The sequence below is a fragment of the Heterodontus francisci genome, chromosome 2 (genome assembly GCF_036365525.1).
Source record: "Heterodontus francisci isolate sHetFra1 chromosome 2, sHetFra1.hap1, whole genome shotgun sequence".
Classification (NCBI taxonomy): Eukaryota; Metazoa; Chordata; class Chondrichthyes; order Heterodontiformes; family Heterodontidae; genus Heterodontus; species Heterodontus francisci.
In genome coordinates this window covers 94,139,329-94,163,317 of record NC_090372.1, presented here as the reverse complement: position 1 = coordinate 94,163,317, position 23,989 = coordinate 94,139,329, and the positions used below count along the sequence as shown (strand labels likewise).

Below are 23,989 nucleotides of genomic sequence, written 5' to 3'. Positions count from 1 at the left end.
TCTTCAGCAACGTAATTCATCACTACTGACTTCTCATAAATCCATGTGCAACAGCCATAAGGCTCAGTTTTATGCAACTTATTTAAAATCATTCATTGGTCTAAGATATTCTCTTGTACCCAAGTGCACCAGAAAACTTCATTTCATGTTTGAGACCTTTTTGTGAGCAACACATTTCTATTGAAATTGCACTAACTCAGAATCCTGCTGACATCATTACCCAGATGCTCTAGTAGAAACTGACAGTTAAAAACTTTCTTATGAGGTACAATGCTTGCTTAAAAAAAGCATTTCTTCTATATTTATATATTTTAATAATCACAATTTACTTCGACTAAGTGTGTTGACTATTTGCAAAAATAAAAAAGATATACATATCTGAACTAGAAAGCAGCTTCACAAATGTATTTATGGTAAGGCTTATGTTGCACCCATATGTTCTGACTGCTAAGAACTTGTGGCTGACTCCAGCTTGTATTATTCCAATGATAGTGTTTGTAATTGATTTTAAGGATCTGTTGAGTGCTTTTTCACAAAAAGCCATATAGATGGAAATGATTATTCCTCAGGGAAATAAAAGATAATGGCCTGATAAAGGAATTTCCTTGACTCTCCTTGCAGTGAGCATTTGGTCCACTGCCAGTATATGATCAGATGGTTGATTACCAGTTTAACATCATTTTTTTGAGCAGCACTATAAAAGAGTTTTGAATACTGTGATAGTTATGAGACAGTTTTCCTATGACAATAACATTTCAAATATAGCACCATCACCAGGTTGCATTGTACGATCATGAGATTGTGCTATAAAAAGTTAGTGCACAGTACACAGTTGCCTCACTGAGTCACCTCTCATAGGCTGTCACTTTAAGCTGTTGAATGGCAGGGACTAAATAACATGATTTTTATCTTGTGGACTGTAAATGTATTTTGGATGTACCTGCACGTGATGTGTGTCAAACCACAGAGATATAATCATAATCTCAGAGCAAGGTAACAACAATTCCAATTTGCATTTATATAGCATCACTCATGGTGCCAGGAAAAAAAGTAAAGATACCACTATTGTATCTATATTGGATGCCAGGAGAAACTACATAGAAAGTGTTTCTGAGGTAAGTGGACATACTGCTCAATAATTTTGCCCAATTAATTTCTGTGCTTACACAAACAAAATAATTCAGTTTTATTGCAGGACTCTTGTCACTTTGGGAAAATTGATTTGATTTTGTTTCATTTGGAGGAAATAGTTTTCTTGTGAGATTTGTGAACAAGATTGTCAAGCAGTCATGTGGGTACTCGAGGTGATGGAAAGAACATTCAAAGCTGCTAACTATCTGGACTCGGGCCTGGTGCAGCACACACAAAGGGGGTGGTTTTATCCCCAGAAAACGGGTAGGTTTGAGTCAGGTGAAAATGTAGGTTTTAAAAAATCTCAAACTTGAACCCAACCAGGCTCAAACCTGCCCACTTCTGGTTTAATAGAACCAGAATGGTTGGGTGGGAGGGAGGGGGGAGGTGTGGGGAACCAACCCACCCACAGGAGGCAGGTGGCTTATTTAAATATTTTAATGAGAGTGTGTGCCTCAGATTTTATTCTTTTCCAGGTTTACTGCTGGCCGCCAGGTTTCCCAGGCCTCGGGAAATGTGTCCGCTAAAGGGAGGTGAGAATTGCTGGTAAGTGGTAAGTGCTTTTCCAGCACTGCTTGTGGGCACAGAAGAGCAGGAATGCTTCCCCCAGACTAACCTGCTTCCCTCTCCATGACTGGGCTCAGCATGCCCCTCACCTCCGTGATCTAATCCCTCCCCATGACCTGATCCATCCCCCATGATCGGACAGCCCAGTGATCGGCTCCCCCCACAATCACCACCTCCCCATGATCACTGGCATTGCTACAACCACTAAACCCCCACATTTCTGCCTCCAATCTCTCTCCACCTGCAATTACCACTTGACCCTCGAAACCATACTGTACCCACCCACACCACCCACCATGATCTCTATCCCAAAGAGCAGGAAACACACCTGTTTATCACCTGGGCTATGGTCTCTTTCTGCAGTGTTCCCCAACCAACAGGGAGCCACGCCTGTCAATCAGTGCTCCACAGAAATGATTTTGTGCTGAAACAGCTCTCTGTGCTATATTTTAAGTACTGGAACTGTTAAAATAAACTCTGTATGACTATGTAATGTTCTATTCTCTCCCACTGAACTGAGTATTACGGATCAGGAAGGCCTTATGTACAAACACCAGTCAATGTCCACGTGAGTTGGATTAGATTCAACTCTGATGCTTCCCATGGTTGAATATTTTGCTGACACATAATATTTGTAAGGAAAAAGGCTTGCATTTATATAGTGCCTTTCATGACATCAGAACAGATGGAGTATAATGTAAGGAAGTGTGAAGGTACTCACTTTGGTTGTAAGAATAGAAAAGCAGAATAATTTTTAAAAGGTGTGAAACTTGTAAGTGTTGATGTTAAAAGAGGCTTGGGTATGCTTGTTCAAGGAAGGCAGAGAATTAGCATGCAGGTACAGCAAACAATTAGGAAGGCAGATGGCATGATGACCTTTATTACAAGAGGATTGGAGTACAGGAATAAGGAAGTCTTGCTACAATTGTACAGGGTGTTGGTGAGACCACATGTGGAGTACTGTGTGCAGTTTTGGTATCCACATTTAAGAAAGGATATACTTGCATTGGGGGCAGTACAATGAAGGTTCACTAAAATGATCCCTGGGATGATAGGGTTGTCCTCTGATGAGAGGCTGGGTAAATTGGGTCTGTACTCTCTGCAGTTTAGAAAAATGAGAGGCGATCTCATTGAAACAGACAAGATCTGAAGGGGCTGGATAGGGTAGACCCTGAGAGATTGGGCTGGATTTTGTGCAGGAGGCAGGGCTCCCAGCGCTGGGCCGAAAAGGCGGGGGGATATCTGCCTTTGCATTTTTCGGGGCCCCAGAGCGATCCTCTGGTCTTTTGGGGGTCAAGGCTATAGGAGGCGGGTTCCCCATCCCTTTAAAGACTTTATAGGGATGGGGATCCTGCCTCCAAGAGCTGCCGGCCAATCAGAGGGCCGGAGGCGCAATAGTATCGGCAACGCCGCTTGGAGCAGTGGCCACTGCCGGTACTGCAGAGGCCTCGGACCCAGGCTCAGCGGCGGAACCCTGGAACATGGGTAGGTGAGGTGGGGCCACTGGGGCAGTCCAGCAGGCCCCGGCGAGGGAGTTGGCAGGGTGGTCGTTCAGTCCAGGGGGAGGGGGATCCCAGGGAGTACAGTTGTTCCCGTGGGGGTACTCTAAGGGCGACAAATTGCCCACGAAGGAGGGCTCCCCCCCAAGCCCGCTGGGAGGGTGCCTCGTTTTATAAGGCATCCTCCCCGCACAGCGGAGGCCTCCCCGTTGCTGGTAAGATCCCAGCTGTTAATAGGCCACTTAAGGGCCCCATTGGCCTCTGGGCGGGAAGGTCATCGTCAGTCTATCCCACCCCTGGGAAGATCGGAGCCAGGAATACTGGCATTGGGTTCCGTTGTGGGTGGTTCCGCTCCAATTCTCTGACCTCCTGGTCACGAAACCCACCTCCGGACAAGCACAAGATCCGGCCCATTGTTTCCGCTGGTCGTGGAATCTAAAACACAGGGGCACAATCTCTGGTTAAGGGGCCGATCATTTAGGACTGAGATGAGGAGAAATTACTTCAGTCAAAGGGTTGTGAATCTTTGGAATTCTTTACCCAGAAGGTTGTGGATCGAGCGTTGAATACATTTAAGGTTGGGATAGGCAGTTTTTTGGTCTCTCAGGGAATCAAGGGATATGGTGAGTGGGCGGGAAAATGGAATTGAAGCCTAAGATCAGCCATGATCGTACTGAATGGCGAAGAGGCTCGATGGGTTATATGGTCTACTCCAGCTCCTATTTCATGTGTTCTCATGGCTCAAGCACTTTAAAACCAATGAAGTACTTTTGAAGCGTAGTCAGTATTGTAATGTAGGAAACGTGGCAGCCAATAGTGCACAGCAAGCTCCCCCCAAAAAACAATGTGATAATGACCAGATAATCTGCTTTAGCCATGTTGATTGAGAGATAAATACTGTCCAGTGCACTTGGGATATGTCCCCTGCTCTTCTTCGAAATAGCAACCATGGGATCTTTTATGTCCACCCAAGAGAGCAGATGGAGCTTTGGTTTAATGTCTCATCCGACAGTGCAGCACTCCCTCAATATTGCACTGGAGTTATTTGACACTAAGAACTTTCTTCACAGTCCTAAGTGTTGGAGCTGGCATCACAGGGCTGAGGTATTAATTTCCTTCCTGGTTCAATGTGGAAATTGATTCCATACATATTGTATTTGAATGTCTTTGTGTGCTGATACTTTTTAGCTTATTGTGAGTTTTCTGTGAAAGCTGAGAATAGATGGAAAACATTTTTTTGTGCCTATGGTTTATTTTTAATTAAATAAAAGCAGAAAGTGCTGGAAATACTCAGCAGGCCAAGCAGCATCTGTGGGGAGAGAAGCAGAGTTAACATTTCAGGTCTGTGATCTTTCATCGGAACTGGTGAGAAAAGGATTAGGTTTTAAGCAAGTGGAGGGGGGAGATTTGTTCGTTTTTACTGGCTGAATTTTATCGCACGCCACACTAATATTACGCGTGGGGGGTGATTTAAATGGAAGGGGCAGAGCGGCTGCCCCCGATGACGTAGAGGGAGTGGCCGCCGTGTCCTCGGCAACGGTGTCCAGTGCCACTGCACAGGCGCCGGTGCCATTTTTAAAGGGCTTCAAGCCCTCAGGATATATTTAATGTGCTTAAAAAATTAATAAACTTTTAATTTAACATTGAATCTCCTCTCCCACCCCCCGCTGAGTCCTAAACACATAAATTGACCTATCCCCACAAAAATACACTTTACGAAATTCTGAACATTCCCTCCTGAACTTCAGTATCTTTGACCCTCAACCCCTTCCCACCATCCCCACAACCAATAGGAATAGTTTTCCTCGGTGTCCCTCCTCCCACCCTGATAATTTTATTCCTCCCCCCCTCCCACCAGTGTCTAGCCTTGGAACTCCAAAGGCGTGCGAATTGCGGCTGGTTGGCCGTAAAATCGGCATGGGACAGCCAGTGGCGGCAGGTAGGTTAATTTGCATTTTAATTTAACTCATTTCAATATTTAATGAAGGCCCCACCACCAAGTGCTGTGGGGGCTGCACCGAGGCCTCACTGCTGCCGCTAACATCCGGCGGGGCCTTCTCAGTGTCGTGGGTCGAGGCAGGCAGCTCCTGTTAGCATTTTATGGGCCTCCCCACCACAACCCACTTGTCTGAAAGGAGTATGAAGTATCATCTTACTATAAGTGGGAATTTATTTCTTAAAACTCTATCTTTTCCAAATATTCATTAAATTCCATTTGCAATGAAATTACATTATTTGGGCCAATTCCCCCGATGCCATTTCACCTCATTTCCTGAGCGTGAAAGGCATCAGCTTGTCCTATGCATCACACGTTATTTTGGCGAGACATGCCATCATTCCTGCTGTGATGCATCAGGTCTCTCTATACCTTTGAATGCAATTACTTTTTATGTACAGCTGGAAAATGTTATCACAGCCTGCCCAGGACAGCCTGAGGCAGACACTCCCAATTAACTGATCCTGTGGGCAATCAAATGTGAAAATTAGGGCTCTGTCTCTATTTGTGATAAAAGTACTTATTTTTTATATACTTTGCAATTATAGTAGCCATCATATAAACTATAGCAAAATGAACAAACTGGGTGTTTTTAACTCTCTGCTGTACTGTTCCAAAGCCAACAGGATAAAGGTATAGGATAAAGATGTCAGAAAATGTTTTTTGATAGTGAAATAGCAACAGTTGCCAAAAGGGCATCTCAGTGACAGAAAAGGAACAATTCCCTTTACAAACATATAAGACACAAAAATGACAGGCAGAAAAAGAACAGCTAGTTCACCAAGCCTGCCCCACACTTTGATGGTGAAACCATCTTGACTAAACACTTCTTCGCCATCCCTCCCCCACCTCCTTGCAGCCCTGTCATTTCCTGGGAGAGGCAAAAAAACAGAGAAAAATCCAATGCCAGAAGGGGAACAAAGACTCTGGAAAATTTCCCTCTGACCACATCAGGCAATCAAAGGTAGACACAGTCAAAGTTAGGACTGGTACATATTTAAACTCTAGTTTTCTTCTGAACTCTATGATATTGTCAATTAAAGGCCTGCTCAGGTCTGCAAATGAGACCCGATCCAACCCCGAGCCCAACCTGGCCCAAGTCCTTCCATTTCTTCCCGCACCCAACCCGACCCAACCATCAGTTAACCTACCTTCCATTTTTCACTTTGTTCCTTACCTGCACAGCTTAAAATAACAGTAACAAAATCACATTTAAAGTCCAAAAAGTAAATTAACATTAGAGTCACTTACCTGAGGTGGTGATAGAGCATGTACGATCAGGCCTGGCCCAACATGAGCACAAATGCCGGATCTGGAAGTGCGACCCGACCCGAACCAAACCTGACACATGTCGTTGGGTCCCGTAGGGTTTGGGTTGGGTAGCAGACCTTTGTTGTCAATGACTTTGCACATAGGCTGGGATTTTACGTGCCCCCTGAGGCAGGCTCGGAGGCGGGAGCGCACGGAGTATCATGACGGGTGATGGGGGGGGGGGGGGGTGGGGGGGCAGCAGGATAGAGGGCCCGTTGCCCAGCAATCTTCCCGGGGGCAGGATAGGCCAACGACAGCCTTCCCTCCCAGAGATCAATTGAGGCCCTGAAGTGGCCTATTAAGAGCCTCTTCCCGCTGCCGCTGGGATCTTAACAGCGGCGGCAGGTAGCCTCTGCCACACGGAGAAGACACCTTGAAAAAGGAGGTGACCTCCTTGTGGGCTTGAGGGTGGGGTTTCATCCTTTGTGGGCAATTTGTGGCCCATGGAGGACCCCCACCAGGAACAACTTTACCCCCCGGGAGCCCCCTCCCCCCAGACAGAACAATCATCCCTCCACCGCCCGCCCTCCACCCTTGCCGGGGCCTTCCGGATTGGCCCAGTGACCCTGCCTTGCCTACCTTGGTTCCGGGGTTCCACCACTGGGCCTGGGTTTGAGGCTTCTACAGTGCCGGCAGCGGCCACTGCTCTCAGCGGCACTGCTGATACTGTTGAGCCGTAGGCACTCTGATTGGCTGGCAGCTCTTGGAGGTGGGATCCCCATCCCTTTAAAGTCTTTACAGGGACAAGGATCCTGCCTCCTAAAACTGTGATTCAAAAGACCAGACGATCACTCTGGGGGGTACGAAAAGGCAGAGGAGGGGTTCTCCCGCTTTTCAGCCTGGCACCAGGATTCCACCTCCAGCACAAAATCCAGCTCATAGAATGTGAAATTCCAAGGGAAACCAGGAGAACCACCATAGAAATTTCAGTTCCATAAACTTGGAGCATCTGGAAAGTTCATTTATCATTGAGCTAAAGTGTATTTTATTTCTGCCTTCCTTTTCTGCCAATCATTTCTTCTCTTTCCTTTCCTCAAGCTGTTTACTCCTTGTCAGAGTACAGTACCACAGATGTCAATCATTCTCTGACATCTTACCAAAGTGATCTTGGGTGAGTTGGATGATGAATGTCAGCAGGGTAGTTGACTACAGGGTGCATGAAAGCTCAGCCTAATCCTCACCTGATGCTCATAACACTCACTGGATGGTGATCAGGATCAGGAATTCTAGCTGATTTTCTGTTCTCTAAGCCAGGGTGACTGGGATAAAGGCCTGATCGGGTCTGGAAAAAATAACCCGACCTGAACCTGACAGAACCACATTGGACCCGAGCCCAACCTGGCCTGAGTCCTTCCATTTTTTCCCATGACCGACCCAACCCAACCCTAGCCCAAGCCCGACCATAGTACTTACCACTTTTGAAAGGAAGCTGCAGCATGAGCGTGATGATGTCATTGAGATGCTCACTCGCTCACTGTGCAGACTCAGAGTCTGTAGAGTACTGAGTGTCTGACCCGGTCCCGACGCAGACCTGACCTGATCCCACCCAAGCCCGAAAGCCGGACCTGGAAGAGCAACCCGACCCGAACCCGACACGTCGTTGGGTCCCATCGGGTTTGGGTCGGGTAGCAGGCCTTTAGACTTGGGTGAGTTGTGGCACTTCCTAATACAACCTGATTGAGATGACTGAATTCAGCATAGTCTATGGATTCAACTTGGGTATATTCTGCTCTGTAAGGCTCAGCCTCTTAGTGCCTTTGACGAAGTCCCAGGGATTTAAAATGTAACACATCCAATCTGGTACAACATTATCAAAGAATCTGCTGGTCAGCATTTTCGTTTTGTTACAATTTGTTAAAATTGTTTGTATAATTTTGTTTTTTTATTAATTCAATTAATCTAAAAAAAACATTTCAGCTGCAATTTACCAAGAAACAAATGTTTGAAGTGACTGTTAAAGGATGGTGTAATTACAGAGATTTTTAATTCTTTTATTTTTAATCACCGTTCAGGTCTGAATTAATGAAATCTACATCTTGACAGCCTAAAAAAAGTATTTTGTGAATGAAAACTGGATAATATTTTTTAAGAATTATGGTAAAGTAACAGTATCGACATGATCAGAATAGACCAGTAAAGAGTTAATAAGAATATTCCAACAAAACACTTCGGCTAGGAGGGGAAAAATATCAGTCAGGGTTTCCATTCCTGAATCCCGGTTAGAAAGTGAGAGTCTGTGGATGATGGATAATAAGGGATTAGGCTTAGCTGTGATGCTCTCCATGTTGAATGGCCTGTCAGCACTCACTGTCTAGATCAGAGTTCTGCAACCTGCAGCTCCCGAGCCACATGCAGCTCTTTACCTCATTTATGTCTCCAAACTTTTCCAGTTGGATCACATTAACATGAAAAAAGCCTAAAAAAATTAAGTGAAGAACAGTAAGAGCCATGTTTTTATTGTGTGGATAAAAGGCCAATCATTATGCTGCATTTTATGATTTCAAATGATTATTTTAACAAAAACATCAGTGTTCACTAAATAAACCTGTTTGAGTGGTATAGTTATACCATAGTTATAGATAATGCCTTTGATTCAATGAACAGGTTTTATGGTTGCGACCTTTATTGTTTCTAATATAGCTGAGGTGATAAATTGTTCTGAATGTGCTATTAAAAGTTTTTTTTGTCATGAGAATAGCTGAAAAAATTCTCAATTCTACGCATCTTAAGTTAAAGTTTGTTTTAAAGATGATGATTAACAAAATTATAGTTAAAAAATGTCAAAAAATGTGATAATTCAGTTCGGTCTTTTTTTTTCTATTGATACAAAAATTCAACATATGTATTTTATTTATTATATATGCAAATTATGCATTCTACCAGATACACTTGGTAATTTGCCAAGTATTTGGTTTAGAAATGTCAAATTTTCGTCTTGTGGCTCCCAATAATTTTTATTTTAGGCAATTGTTTTTTAAAAAAAGGTTGCCAATCCCTGTCGATGTTCACACAATGGCTGCTGGAGAAAGGTACCAAAAGGCTCCTGATGTCGTGGAACTGAACCAGAACAGTGAGTCAGCAGCCGGGATTTTATCGGGGCAACAGGGGTCTCGACCACTAGCAAAAGCGTTGCAAGAGACCCGCGCTGTCTCCTCTGGGGAAGGCCTACTGGATCAAGTGCCAACTAAGCACTTAAATAGACAGCAGCAGACCTTTTCCGAGATTAAGGACCCCGGTGGCGGCATTCCGGCCTGCTGAGAGCTGCCAGCCAATCAGAGGCCAACAGCTCTTTAACTGAGTAGTGCCACTGTGGAGGCGTGCCTGCTGCTGGTGGAGCACTCACCCACGGCCCTGGACCCAGGCCATAGGTAAGTCTCAGAAGGAGGGGTTTCACGAGATGGGGTTTGTAGGGGGTTGGCAGCAAGGGCAGGGGTTTGGTTCTCAGCAGCCCCACCCCTTCCCGATGCCGGGTACCTTGTCAGGCAATAAGTGCCTTTAATGATGGACCCCCCCCCCCCCACCTCACTACACTGGAGCCGGCAAGCAACCTGCATTAGTTTGCTTGGCGTGCTCCCCGTGTGGCAACAGGCCCACCCGCTGCTAGGTTAATTCCAGCGTCTGTGGGATGAGGCCCTTACTTGGGCTTTCCCACCTGATTATATGCTCTCCCCACCTCCAAATCCAATGCGGGGGAAGAGCATAAAATTCCCCCCAGCTTTGTCTGGAGAATTGGGGAGAAAAGGTCAGGATAAAAAAAACTCAGCATGGGACCTAACAATAGTTTAGTTGAATTTTTGCCTATTGATGAAATGTGACCCTGAGTATTAAAAGCTACATGATTTATGCACAGAAGAAAAATAGCAACAATGAATAAATAAGGTCACACTGCTTTTCTTTTGAAAGAATCGTAGCCCACAGATATAAGAGATTGTCTTGGTTTAGAAGGTATCAGTACAATAGTTAGAGGCCCTGAATTTAGAATGTTGTAACAGAACACTGTGCAAAGGCTGAAGTATTGTGTGTGTGGCAGAGATTTAATGCTTTTGGAACTGGTCTGCATAAATAAAATCCTGACTATGAGGTATTGTTATGATTTACAGCAGTTATCTCTACCAGTGGAATCATTCAGTTGCTGAACTAAAGATTTCACAAAGCCACATTGATTTGTGATTATTTTATCTTAACATTTAATGATCAGAGCAGCTCACTGCTGTGCTGTATTGTGGAATGGAGTGTGAAACGTGCTGGCAAACTCACAGTTGTTCTTCAGTGATTGATGGGAAGAATACTGGTTGTGCCTTCAGGTATTAGCAGTTAAGTGAAGAGTTTGAACGCGGTATTCAGGGCTGTTGGATTATTCCTGCAGTAACCTGCAATGCCTCTGAACATTGCATTGTATTACATGCAAGTTAAAACACATACCAGTGTGTTCTGGAAAAGTAATAATTAGGTTAGATAGACCACAATAATACAGTCAAAAATAGCATATTAATATTTTATATTCTGCTGTCTTTGTGAAACATTAAGAAAAATTATAATAAAACCTGCTTCCACTTAAAGCATTTAACAATTTTAGTGGATTTTGAATATTATCAATAGGTGAAATTTTACACAATTATTTAATTGGGATATCAAATCAAATAATCAGAAGTAAAAATCTGACTATCAAATTGGATACTTTGAATATAAACGGGAAGTTCTGAAGGCAGTCGCTGTCCCTTCAATTTTCCATAACCTTTATGTGGGATGTCTAGGAAGGAGGTGATTGGGGGTGAGCTGTTTGCATAGAGGGCAGGAGAGGAAAGCTGAGAGATACGGCAATGATGTACACAGTGGTGCAATAGTCATGGTGCAGGACTAGCAACCCAGAGATTATAAATTCAAATCATATTAGGGTAAAATTTGATTCAACTGCACTCGGAGAAAACTGCAATCTCAATTGGTTTACTAACGTCATTTAAGCCTGGCCTACATTTGACTCCAGTCCTCCACTACATGATATGGGGAAGAAGGAGGCCATTAATGCAACTAGGGATGTAGGAACAGCAGATCGAAAGGAGTATTAACATAAAAGAATAACACTTTGGAATGAGTGTGTTAAATATAGGGATAAGAAATGGATGTAAATTAAGGGATTGTATACAAGTATGAATAATATATAGCTGGAGTGTGCTATATCGAGATTTACACATAAACAGGAGAGGGATATGAAAGATTCAGATGGATTTGTAAGCCACATTCATTTTGCTCTCTCAAAGATGATATCATACAATCCCCTTGATCATAACAAGGAAATACAAATTACATTATAATTAGGAGAGAACAATGAAATTTGCAAATTAATTGAAACTCTGAGATGTATCACTGTCTTGCATCTGTCCACTAGGTACTCAGAGTGTTGTGAATCTTTGGAATTCTCTACCCTAGAGGGCTGTGGAAGCTCAGTCATTGAAAATGTTTAAAATAGAGATTGACAGATTTCTAAATACCAATAACATAAAGGAATATAGAAATAGTGTGGGAAAAAAGCATTGACGTGGATGATCAGCCATGATCATATTGAATGGCGGAGCAGACTCGATGGACTGAATGGCCTACTCCTGCTCCTATGTTCCTAGTGTATATAACAGCATTCATGTGTGCAGCACTTTGGGGCATTTCTGAGATATGTAATCAGGCATTATACATAAGGCTGTTGAAATCAGAGTTTATTGCTAATTTAACTCATTTTTGGGGGTGCTTTTCAGTATTTAATTTTAGCCGTTAAAAATGGAGAAATCAGTGGAAAATCAGTAGATAACTATTTTAGTTTGAACATTATTGAACCTCAAGAAAACAAGCAAATAACTATGAGTTAAACTAAATGACAGTCCACAGTTATTTGCAAATCAGCCGTGAGGGGAAAGCGAAGGTGTAAAAAATGAAATAAAAGGAAGTCAAGTCCATTTAGAAATGTAATATTTTCTGTCTGTAACCTAGGCTATTAAATTGCTAATGTTTTGATTTCTTAAATGTAGGTCATGTATTGCTTTCTTTTCTCTAAACCTATTATTTTATTTGTGTCAAAAGCATATGCAAGTACTTGAAGCTCAGAATTCACATGTTCCAGGATAGATAAATTAAACCAACTGTGTGCACTAACAGCTATCATCACGGGTATTGTTTCCACTGTAATGTTATTATAAAGTTGTTCTTGAATTATACAGCAATGTATTTTGCTTTCACCATATAAACTGGGAGCTGTAGAATTCAGATGTCTCCATAATCTATAAATATATTTTTTATAAATTGGGAAAACTGTGAAGCTTTCAGCCCTTGGTGATGACTTTGAACATAAAATATTCAAGCCTTGTTAATGGTATATCTTGCTCAGTTCATTAATATTAATATACTGAAGGCACAAATTCAGAAATAGAGACTGGAATTTTACTGCCCCCGCAAGAGCAGGCTGGAGGCAGGGTGGTGGGGGCGGGGCGGTGTGTAAAATTGAGTGGGAGGTGGCGTGTGTCTTTCCTGTCGCCTTCCCACCCTCGCTGCAATTTTACCAGCAGCGGCAGCGGTGAGAAATGGCCCACCCGCCCTAGGCCAATTAACTGCCACTTCAGGGCCTCCTCCCGCTGCTGCTGGTATATTACCAGGCAGCTCTGGACCCCCAGGAGGCTGCCCGGTTAAACCTGGCAGCCTCCTTTTGAGCTTGGGGAGGGGCCCTCCTAATCAGACACCCTGTGCCCCATGGAGGGCGCCCCCACAGCACAAGCCACCCCCCCCACTGCACTACATTTTCCCCTCTCCCAACCGACCCTCCCCTCCTTGCCTCACTGGGGCCCGGTCGATTGTCCCCAGTGAGGCCCCACACACTGACCTTCATTCCGGGGCCGGCATCCCTCTTGTTCTTCTGACTGGGTGCAGTCCCAGCAGCGGCCACTGCTCCCGTAATTGGCGGAAGTAACATAAAATTCAGCCCTTGATTTTATGTTGCCGCCGTGGCAGCGGCTGTAAATGATGGCAGCCCATATACACGGGTTTTACTCTGCAGAGCCGCCGTGATACTATATGCGGCGGCTCATTGATATGGCCAGGGTTTACCGCCTCCCCTGATGACGTGGAAGGGGCAGGTGAGCCATCCCCAGCAACAGTATCCGGTGCCACTGCGCAGGCGCTGGCACCATTTTTAAAGGGCTTCCAACCCTTACATTTAATTTAAATGTTTAAAGGGAAATTGTAATAAAACTGAACTAAAAAAATTACATACATGTTTCCAGCCCCTCTCCCACCGCACAACCATTAACAATAAACTCATTCCTTGCCTCTCCCTCCTTGCCTTTCCCCCAAAAAATACTTACCTTGTGTAACTGACCTTCCCCCCTGAAAGTTCACAAACTTTTAACTTTACCCCCTTCCCACCATCCCCTCCACCAATCAGAATAGTTTGACCCCGCTCCTTCCCTCCAGCACTGAGAAAGTTACTTTCTCCTCCCTCCCCACAGGTGTTGCGCCTCGTTTCCCCAGACAGGAATTCGAAGGCGCAGCAGTGCAGGACCAGGGAATGAAGATCGGAGCGGCACTTCAGGAGGTGACGGGAAAGTCATTAATGCGGGTTATTTATTTATTTGAATATTTAAATTGCGGTCCCATTGTCGAGCGACAGGGGCCGCCACGAGGCCTCACCGCCGCTGGCATTATCGGGATGGGCCCTGCCGTCGTTGAGGTCTGTGGCGGGCCTCATCCGGGGCAATCTTCATGCCCCCACCCCCCCGTCACGGATCCCGACGTCGAGGCCTTTATAAAATCCAGCCCTTGGAGTACATTGTGGAACCAATTTTGAGCTGAAGAATGGGGATCATTTTAACTCAGGCCATATGGAGCAGGTGGGGGGACAGGGCCTGAGAGAAATTGCTGTGGAGAGGTCAGCATGAGGCCCACTCTAGTTTAGCACCCAGTCTTCATTTCTATAAAGCAGCTCTGTTTCCCGGCTCAAACTGGCTGGAGTGACATCAGGGCTGGGGGGAAAGAGTAGAAACTGGGTCAGGAGCCCGAGGACAATGAGGATGCAAAGGAATATCTGGCATCAAGTTAATGCTAGGGGCGGTGGGGGGGTGGGGAGGGGGTGGTGGGGAGGCTGTTGGGGTTTAAAGGAAGAAAGCAGCAAGGAGAGGGAGAGACAAGGATGGTACGAGGAGGCCCAAGGACTTCTTGAGTTGCTCCTCTTAGCCCACAGGGATTCCACCTGAGAGCAAATTTTGACACTCACATTGGCCTTCTCAGGCAAGTCTGCACTTTCCCGCCAAGTCATGCTGTCGTGTTTGGTGCTATGTAGTCAATAGTTAGCAGAAGAAGTGAACCAAGGATTAAAAAAAAATTGTAATGCCTTATAGAGCCCCAGAGGCCCAGTAATACTGTGACACAGTTGCCCAAGTACCATTCCTCCTTCACCCTGCTGAGGCACCAAAGGTCATATAAGATCCTCAGTGAAAGCCATTATATGACCCTGAATCCAGGACCTCAGATGGATTCAGGGTTGTATGCAATGGATGGACGGAAGTTCCACTCTGTCCTGTTCCAGGCCTCCCCAGGAGTTCCAGGATTGAGAAATGCAACACTATTTATTCAAAAACATACAGATTTTTGGAAATTTTCCAACATTATCCAATTAAGTCTAGCAAGGTACAGCAAAATCCAAAATGATGTCCAACACATTCTATAGAATCCCATGGCTTTGATTACTATATTAGAATTCAATGTGATTTACTGTCAAGCTTTCAGCACAAGCTAGTAGCAGCCAGGAAAAGTAATATTTCAGTTTCAAGTGCCTCCAATAAATGAAATGGACCCACTGTTTGGCTCAAAGAAATGTTTTAACGAGGCTAATAATAAGGCTACTATTATATATGCAGATTATTTTCTGGCATGAAATTCATCACCATTTAAAATGCAACAGTAATGAATGACTTGTATTTACCTTATTTCTGAACCCAATTTATTTTACTCGCATAGAGATGTAATACATAGACACAAAACATGAACATAATATGATTCAGGAATTGGCCTGAAGAATTGTCGGGTTGGCATTGAAGTGTAAAGGTCAGTCATAGTTTGGGATCTTTTACTCTCTCACAGTATTAAAGCTGTCAGAAGGCTTGCAATGCTAGTTTCATTCTTCTCTGCAATTATTGTTGCATAACAAATAATGCTTTACCTCTTAATGCATCATGAGAAAATCCTGAACGTCCTATTTCATGCATTATTGTCACTAATTAGAATACAGATAGTCTTTTGCTCCTTCTGTTCTGAGCATGATACATGATTCAGAACCATTTTCACTTAATTTGTTATGGATTTACAGTTTGTGTCATAGGAAGGGAGAAATGCTGGCAAACAGTGGGTCAGTTAACACCGAGAAAATCATTACTTTGAATTTAGTTTTCTGCAAATGGTAATATAAAAATTTGCTTCCAACACTGCAAAATGGTAGCAAGGGTTAAAGCCTCAGAAACTTCAGTAAGATCCTAGCGAGCTGTTTAAAATTCCTTGTGGTACAGCATTTCATAAAGTATATTCAGTTAAGCAATTAAACAAAAATATTAAAAGAAAAATCAAAATGATCAAATTGAACTTCAGGCACAGTGCATGGGGTACAAATTAATAGAATATATGTTAAATAATATAACCATATAAATGTATCAGTTTAATTCAATGGCAGGATTATAGCCCTTACCTGTCTCTTTGCATTCACCTTCCTCCAGGTGCATATCATTGAGCAGATGCTCCAGAATCTTCTCAGGGGTTCCCGCCACCACCATGTACCTATTAGACAGTGTAGATTCGACTGAGTCATCTTCTGCTGAAGATTGTGAAGGATTACTCCATTCATCCTCTGAATCCTCATCAATATATTTAAAATAAGGCACATCAAAAGCTGGCAAGGTCACACCAGTACAATCTTCAAAGATTTTGGAAACCCTTTTGTCTTCCATATAGGGATCAAAAACTCTTAGTATTGAACTTCCCATACTGTACCCTTATTATTTTATTTCTAACTACCAGCACATTAATAATTTTAGTGTTGTATTTTGCTCTTTCTCATTGTTAGGCTCCAGCTGATGTGATCCATCTGGCTGCTGAGTGCTCTGCAGAGTATGTGAACCACTTACCTCCAATCATTCTGGGCACTCCCTGCTGTGGGGGCAGGGCTAGATGACGACACTTTTTTCAGGATGAGTACATCTTGGCCTTGTTCTTTCACTCGAACTGTGTTCATTTCATCATTCTGTTAAATGAGAAAGAAGCAAATACTGGACTTTCAATGTTTTTGCACAAGGAGCTGAACAGTGCAGCTTCATCAGCTGAAACAGAAATTGCTGTGTTATACAATATTCACTTAGAAACCTGACTTTTTTTTCTCTTCCGTTAATGCTGTCAACTCACAGCTAAATGCTAATTAATAGTTTATGCATGCAAGAAAATATTATTTTATTCTTTTATTGATGTTTTAGTACACAGGTTTTTGACACACAAAATATGTTTTTCCCCATTCGCTGTATTCAGATTTAAAGGTAGGAGATTCAGAGACAATATTCCAACTCTCTGTAGTTGCTATGAAGATTTACCACAATGGGAAAAGTGGTAGTCTGGGCACTGACTTTGGGTGGTATTAATATGAATTTGCATATTTCTAAATAGATTTAACACAGCTGAAAATATTTTCTGTCAGTAAGTTAAAAATGTCAATTGAAGCAATTCCTAAGGTTGCAGATCCAATTAATTTAAGTATCACTGCATGTTTCAAATATGAACTTAGAGGTGTCAGTCTTGGCTCCATGGTAGCACATTGGTTGTTTCGCCTTTGTGTCACTGTCTGGGGCTCCCGTAGAGAGGACAGTATCCATCTCTTCAAGGGATTTCTCTTGTCCCCTTGGATCCATCCATGCACTTTGGGGGATGCAGTGAAGGACCGAGGCAGCCTGTACTGGTAGAGGATGAAGGAGTCATAGCAGCTGTTGGGAAAGCGAGTGCACACATGGAGGAAGCTCCTGTTGTGGTTACAGGCTGGTTGTACGTTGAGTGAGTGGGAATCCTTCCTCTTCATGGATCTCACTGGCTGGTTGCTAGGTGCCTTGATGGCTACATGGGCTCAAGCGATGAATCCCTGCACCTGGGGGAATCCATCGATGGAGGCTGAACCCAATGCCCGTTGTGCCTGCGCAGGCCGATCTGTGTCAAAATGGATTTAGTCCTCCGCCCTCCTGAAAATGGCATTTGTGACTTGCCTGATGGCCTGATAAACTGCCGACTGTGAGATGCCACCTAGGTCCACAGCTGATCCTTGAAATGACCCGTTGCATAGCAGTTTAGGGTGACTGAGACCTTGACGACTTCAGGTTGGGGACTGCCATGGGGACCGTGAGGCCTCAGGTCATTGTAGATCAGAGCACACAGGATCAAAACCATCAGCCTGGGTAGTTGCAACCACCTACAGCACTGGCGCTCTGTCATTTGCTGACTCTTGGGCTGTGCACCCGATGTTTTGGGTAGCATCTTCCTCCCCTTGCAGCCTTCCACTGTGCTCCACTGGCCTCCTGCAGTCCATGAGGTTGCAACTGCCGCAGCTCATCCTGGCTGCTCTGTCCAATGTAGGTAGCCTATTCCCATCAGATCTCCCTCAGCTTGGCTTTGTGTATTCATCAGGCCTTGCCCTGCCAACCCCAGGTTCCCAAGTGATGCCAGCAGCCTCATGTCCCTCTCTGGATTCCTGCCACTCACCATTGGGAAACGCAAGTCTTGCAGCTGCAGCAGTGGCCACTCTGTGGCACTTTTGAAGCAGCTGAGCTTTGCTTTGTGCCTCTGCAGTATTTTAATCAGCCCTTCCCATCGCCCTCATGGTCCTCCGCACTTTTCCCCACACGTTCCCAGCCTTTGAAAGTAAAAAGTTGGTGCTAACAAGCCTGTAAATGAGCTCTTCAATGAGCTCAACAGGCACTTAATTGGAGGCATGCACCCGACTTGTTCCCTTCCTCCTGGCACCCCTTTAAAAATGGTGTTGTGTTCCAGAGATGGTGGGTCCCAGTGCCAGCCTCCGAGAACACGATCTTCAAATCATGCTCGCCTCCACAGCCACACTCCGTGGGCTTTAAAAATCCAGCCCATAAACTCTCCATGACTATCTGACACAGTGCTAAGTGAACAGAAGGCAGCTTGTGGGCCTGCTGTCATATCGCCCCACGAATTTCATCTAATGGCTTAAATGGAAACTAACAAAACTCAGAAAGGCGTGTTACGTATCAAATTATGCTTAAGCCAAGATGGAACTCAAGACTGTTACTCTTACCGGTGAGATACAATAACAATTTTAACTGCTACATCAATGGTATTTCCAGTTTATTCTATGTCGACTAAAATCTGATCAGGAGCAATACTTTTTTATTTCTATCGACCAGGGCAGCAATTCTCTGCAGCACATTCAGGCAATAAAGATCTTCCGAGGTGGACAAGATGGGGTTTTGAGTTGAAATGGCGGTTTAGCCTGCGTTTAGCACAAAACGCCACCTTGGCAAAGGACTTGAAGCTTGCATTCGGAACTGTCGCCCAGAGGCTCATTAAGAGGCTGATTGTCACTTAAAATGTCTGCTAGTGCACATTAAGGAGGCTGCATTAAGGTAGCTAGCTAGCACTTGTTCTAATCCCTGTCCTAAAAATGACCAGCTGTTTGGCATATGGATTTCAAGTGCTACGTAAAGAGCTACTCATCATTTCATGTTCACTTGCCACAGGAGCTATGAAGTACACCTCTGAAACACATCGGGCGATTTTGTGGAACACTTTGTCAAAACTTCACCAACACTTTAAAAATATTTATTCTGAAAGTTCTCTGAGGATTCCACCTAGAAAGAGTAAGTGCTGTGCTACTCTACCTTATTGGACACCTTATAGGAGTCACTAGGAGAAAGGAAGCACTTAGCCAGTGGCATCTTACTAGAGGTTCCCTTGGTCTGGACAAGGAATGGGAGGAAGACATGAGGCCAAGGAGATCAGCACAAGCTGCTGTAGGAGTCAGGGACTGAAGGGGCAGGGGAGCATGTTGGCATCCTTCCCCCCTTCAGGCAAGTTTAAATTATGGTAATCAGCCATTAGGATGAATATTGCGTCCTAAATTCAGACTTTCAAACAGTCCTGTCTTATTAGTACAGCACCTGTTTAGTGCCTGTTTTAATCCCATGGCCAAAGTTACCCCCCACCCCCACTCCCAACCCCCCAACCATAACGTCAATGGTAGAAAAGATCTTGAATTTTTGGTCAAAGATCAAATAAAACATCTGTAGATGGAGAATACAATAAACAATAATGTGGATTTCAAAAAGGAAGGTCATGTTTAAACAACCTTAAGTTCTTTGAAATAACAGAAAAAGTAGACAAGGGCAATGCAGTGGGTGTGGTGCACATCAGGGTAGAAATTAGTCTAGCCCATTTATGGGCTTAGGCTCTGCACTGCATGAGCAGTGTATGCCTTAACAAAGAGATCCAGGCCTGCTCAAAATTAAGTCGTGGGCCTCATCTAAGTATTGTGCGTGAGTTGCCAGGACCTGTTATGCCTCCATGGGCAGCTTGCCCTTTTCCAGTGCTAATTGTAAATTAATTGTGTTTAATTGTATGCAGGTGGTGGGCAATAACGGGAGATTCAATTGTGCACCTATAAATAGGAACAGTGAGAAACTGAGGTTGTTAGGTTAGGAGGTGCATATTTGTAATGTGTATCTCTGTAAATAATTGCTTATAAAAGTGTTTAAAGATTGGCTCCAGTTCTATCCTTCACCATCTGGCTTTCAGGATTAGAACATCCAGGACTGAATTTCAGGCAGCCTAATTCACTAGACTGCGATCACTAGGACTGTAGAGGTGGTGGAGGAGAGGGCAGGAGCATTCCTCCTCTTCCTGGCTCTAAAGTAAGGCTTTTTAAAATATTAAAAATAAACTTACCTTTAGATGGATCCTGAGACAGGCAAGACTGATACTTGCTTTGCTCATCGGTGGCTAATTTAATAGAGGGGTACTTCAACAGGTGTTAGGCTCTTAACCAACGTCTTCAAGAGGCTTAGCCCCTGTTTAAGGCATTTGCCTGGGATTGGATGCAGGCCATCCCACTGCTAAATTGGTATGCTGTGCGCCCATTTTATGCCCAAAAATGGGTGCAAAGTACATAAATTTCTACCTCATGGACTTGCAGAGGCCTTTGAGAGGTTGCCGCATAAGAGACTCGTGACAAAGATCAGGGCATGTGTAATCAGGGGCTGGTAACAAAACGGATTGAAAGAGCACAAAGGGCACAGTGGCGCAGTGGTTAGCACCGCAGCCTCACAGCTCCAGCGACCCGGGTTCAAAAAATCTGGGTACTGCCTGTGTGGAGTTTGCAAGTTCTCCCTGTGTCTGCGTGGGTTTCCTCCGGGTGCTCCGGTTTCCTCCCACATGCCAAAGACTTGCAGGGTGATAGGTTAATTGGCCATTATAAATTGCCCCTAGTATAGGTAGGTGGTAGGGAAATATAGGAACAGGTGGGGATGTGGTAGGAATATGGAATTAGGGTAGGATTAGTATAAGTGGGTGGTTGATGGTCGGCACAGACTCGGTGGGCCGAAGGGCCTGTTTCAGTGCTGTATCTCTAAAAAATAAAAATGGCAAGAAACCAGAAAAGATTGGCATTAAAGGAAGCTTTTCAGACTGGCAGAAAGTGGGAATTGGTATCCTGCAATGATCTGTGTTGCTACCACTGATGTTAACCCTCTACATAGATGATATGAACTCAGAAAATTTGAAGTATAATGTTAAACTTTGGAAATGATTCCAAATTAGGAGTTACAGTTAATAATGTGGAGGAATGTCCCAAAATACAGGAAGACATAAACAGGCTGACAGATTGGATGGTTTAAATGGTAAATGAAATTTAATATAGCAAAATGTGAGGGGATTCATTTTAGTAAGTCAAATAAGGAGGCCACTTCTTCGTTGGAAAATAAGAAACTAAACAGGGTAGAAGAGCAAGGAAATCTTGGAAAACAGATACATAAATTATGAAAAGTATCAACAAAATTTGACAAATCCATTGACAGTGTAAGCAAAATCCTGGGGTTCATTTCTAGAGGAATAGAATGTAAAAGTGGCAGGGTTGTAATACTAAATTTATGTAGAACCTGGGTTTGACCACACTTGAGCACTGGGCTGAATTCAGTGAGCCCGTCACTGGTCCCGGTGGAAGACCCAGAAGTGGGCGCTGATCTGTGGGAAACCCTTACTTCTGGGTTTCGTGTCCAAAAATCCTTCACTTGGCCACTTTTCCACAGGTGGGCTAGGAACCGGGTCAGCTACCCGCTCCACAAAGGCAGGCAGCCAATTAGTTCAATTAGGGCTTCACTTAGGGGCCATTCTACGCTGGCGCTAGTATTTTACTGGTGTCAGAGTGGCCCCCATCCATGTACGAAGACCCCAGCTCAATCGAGGCGGCCCCCCAGTGGCAGCCAGGGGGCCATTGGAGCAGGAGGCAGGGCCGCAGGGATGAAAGGCCACAGCCCATGTTGAGGCACCCTCGCCTGCCTGCTTTGGCAGTGCCCACCTCTCCCATTGGAGCTGTTGGCCTGACATCGCTGCGGGCCCTCTGATTCCTGCAGCATCGGGAGCCCACCTGCATCCTTAATAGGACAGTGAGTCCGGAGGTGGCTGATTAGGAGGCTGCCTCCCGGAAGGTTGCGCCGGCAGATGTGCTGACGACATGGGTTGGCTCAGGTCCCCCTTATAGGCCCAACTTTGGGGTCTTGATGCCTCCGGAAAATCCAGCCCATGGAGTTAGGTCACAGATCAGCCATGATCTCACTGAATGGTGGAACAGGCTTGAGGGGCTAAATGCCCTACTGCTGTTCCTAAATTCCTATGTTGCTATGACACTTTCTCTTACTTGTTTGAACCGCTCTCTGCCTCTTTATTCATTTTCAGCTGGTAAATGATTGCAGTTGCTGAGTGTTTTTTGCAGCCTTTACCATTTCTCCATGTAACCACATTCCTCTGCTGACAATAAAAGTCATTCATTAAGCAAGTAGAATAAGAATTAAAGACATACTCGTTTGATCAACAAATTGTAATTATATTTTGCCTTCAAAGTTATTTTCCAGACCAAGCAAATAACTGAAACTGAGTTGAAATGAATAGGGGGTCTATCACACCCATACTAACACACTGCGATAAGCTAGTGCAGTAACATCTCTGCAGTTGAAAGCTTTGAGTTCAGTGTTCCTCAGTATTTAACTAGTAATGAATTTGCATGAACAAATGTCAGGGGTAAAACAATAAAGACTGTTGAATATTTTGAAGTGATCTTTGAGATTTATGGAATTGGTACATCAGTGACTTGAACCATTGCTGCAGTATAATCAAAAAATAGAGATTAATGATCCCAAAGAGTAACTGACACCTCTACAATTCTATCTTTCAACACTTACAAAGCCATTCAAGTACATTTAGAAACAAATAGAGCACAGGAATATTTGCTGTACTCCTTTGAGCTCCTCTTTAGCTAAAGAAACACGACAGAGTTACCCAAGAAGAAGGTGTCACATGAAAATAAACCTTCCCAACAGAGTTCAAAATTTGACTCTTTTCCCTCTTGCTTCGAAATGTTAATGTCTTTATTTGTCCAACAGATTTCTGAAATTGATTTTCCTTAGGATTGATGGAGTTTTTTTTGTTAAATTTTTCACTGTAGACTTGCTATCCAACAGGGAATTGAGTCTCATTCAGTAATGAACATATATCACCAGTAGTTTGGTAGTGTAAGAGCTGTATGTCAACATTGCTGTTGCATTCTACTGACATTTTCTTTTTTTCTCATATGAAGGTAAATTCAGTAGGAGTCTTTGGGGGTTATTTTTCTCAAATACTTTGGGCCCTGAAGAGCCTCTGAGGTGACCAAGATGGTGTCTTGTGCTGTCACTCCAGTCAAACCCACCTTCAGTGCAAGATGCCATCTTTGTAAAGGATTTGAAATATGCATTCAGAATGATTACCCAGAGGATCATTAAGCCTCTGACTGACAATTAAATTGCCTGCTAGCACTCATTAAAGAGGTTCCATATCATTTTGCAGCCTAGTGCTGCAATTAATGACCTCTCCTAACAGTGACCAGCTGAACGGGAGAAAAGAAGTTGTTGGTGAGGATTGTGAGCAATGTTCCCTCTAAGCTGTGCAGTCATGTGCTCCCACACAGGCTGTGCACAAGTTGGCCCCTTTAAGTTACAGCACCTGCATGGCCAGACAAAGAATTTTGAAGGGGGTTTGCACTTAAACAAATAGCCTACACACTCAAAAAAAAATAGAGGGTACGTTGATTGTGAGCACTATTTAAAGCCACTATTCATTTGCTGCTGAAAGTCAACTGACTAGACAGCGCTTGATTGTGAAACATGCAGGGCTCCATTTTAGCACCCGCAGGTACATTTTGAGCATGGTA

The 23,989-nt window shown here is 44.0% G+C and overlaps 1 protein-coding gene across 7 annotated transcripts in view; it reads right to left on the bottom strand.

Annotated features, from left to right (window-relative positions):
- LOC137345606 (rap guanine nucleotide exchange factor 5-like) overlaps nucleotides 1-23,989 on the bottom strand; it is a 350,413-nt gene that overhangs the window by 111,699 nt on the left and 214,725 nt on the right. For 5 of the 7 annotated variants that reach the window (XM_068008865.1, XM_068008869.1, XM_068008867.1 and 2 more), the window contains exons 10-11: nucleotides 16,656-16,771; nucleotides 16,220-16,308 (exon numbers count right to left, since the gene is read on the bottom strand). In XM_068008865.1, coding sequence (XP_067864966.1) covers nucleotides 16,220-16,308; nucleotides 16,656-16,771 — 205 coding nt within the window. Of the gene's footprint in view, nucleotides 1-16,219; nucleotides 16,515-16,655; nucleotides 16,772-23,989 lie in introns of those variants that run through there. The other 2 variants (XM_068008881.1, XM_068008886.1) reach the window with 1 other exon arrangement.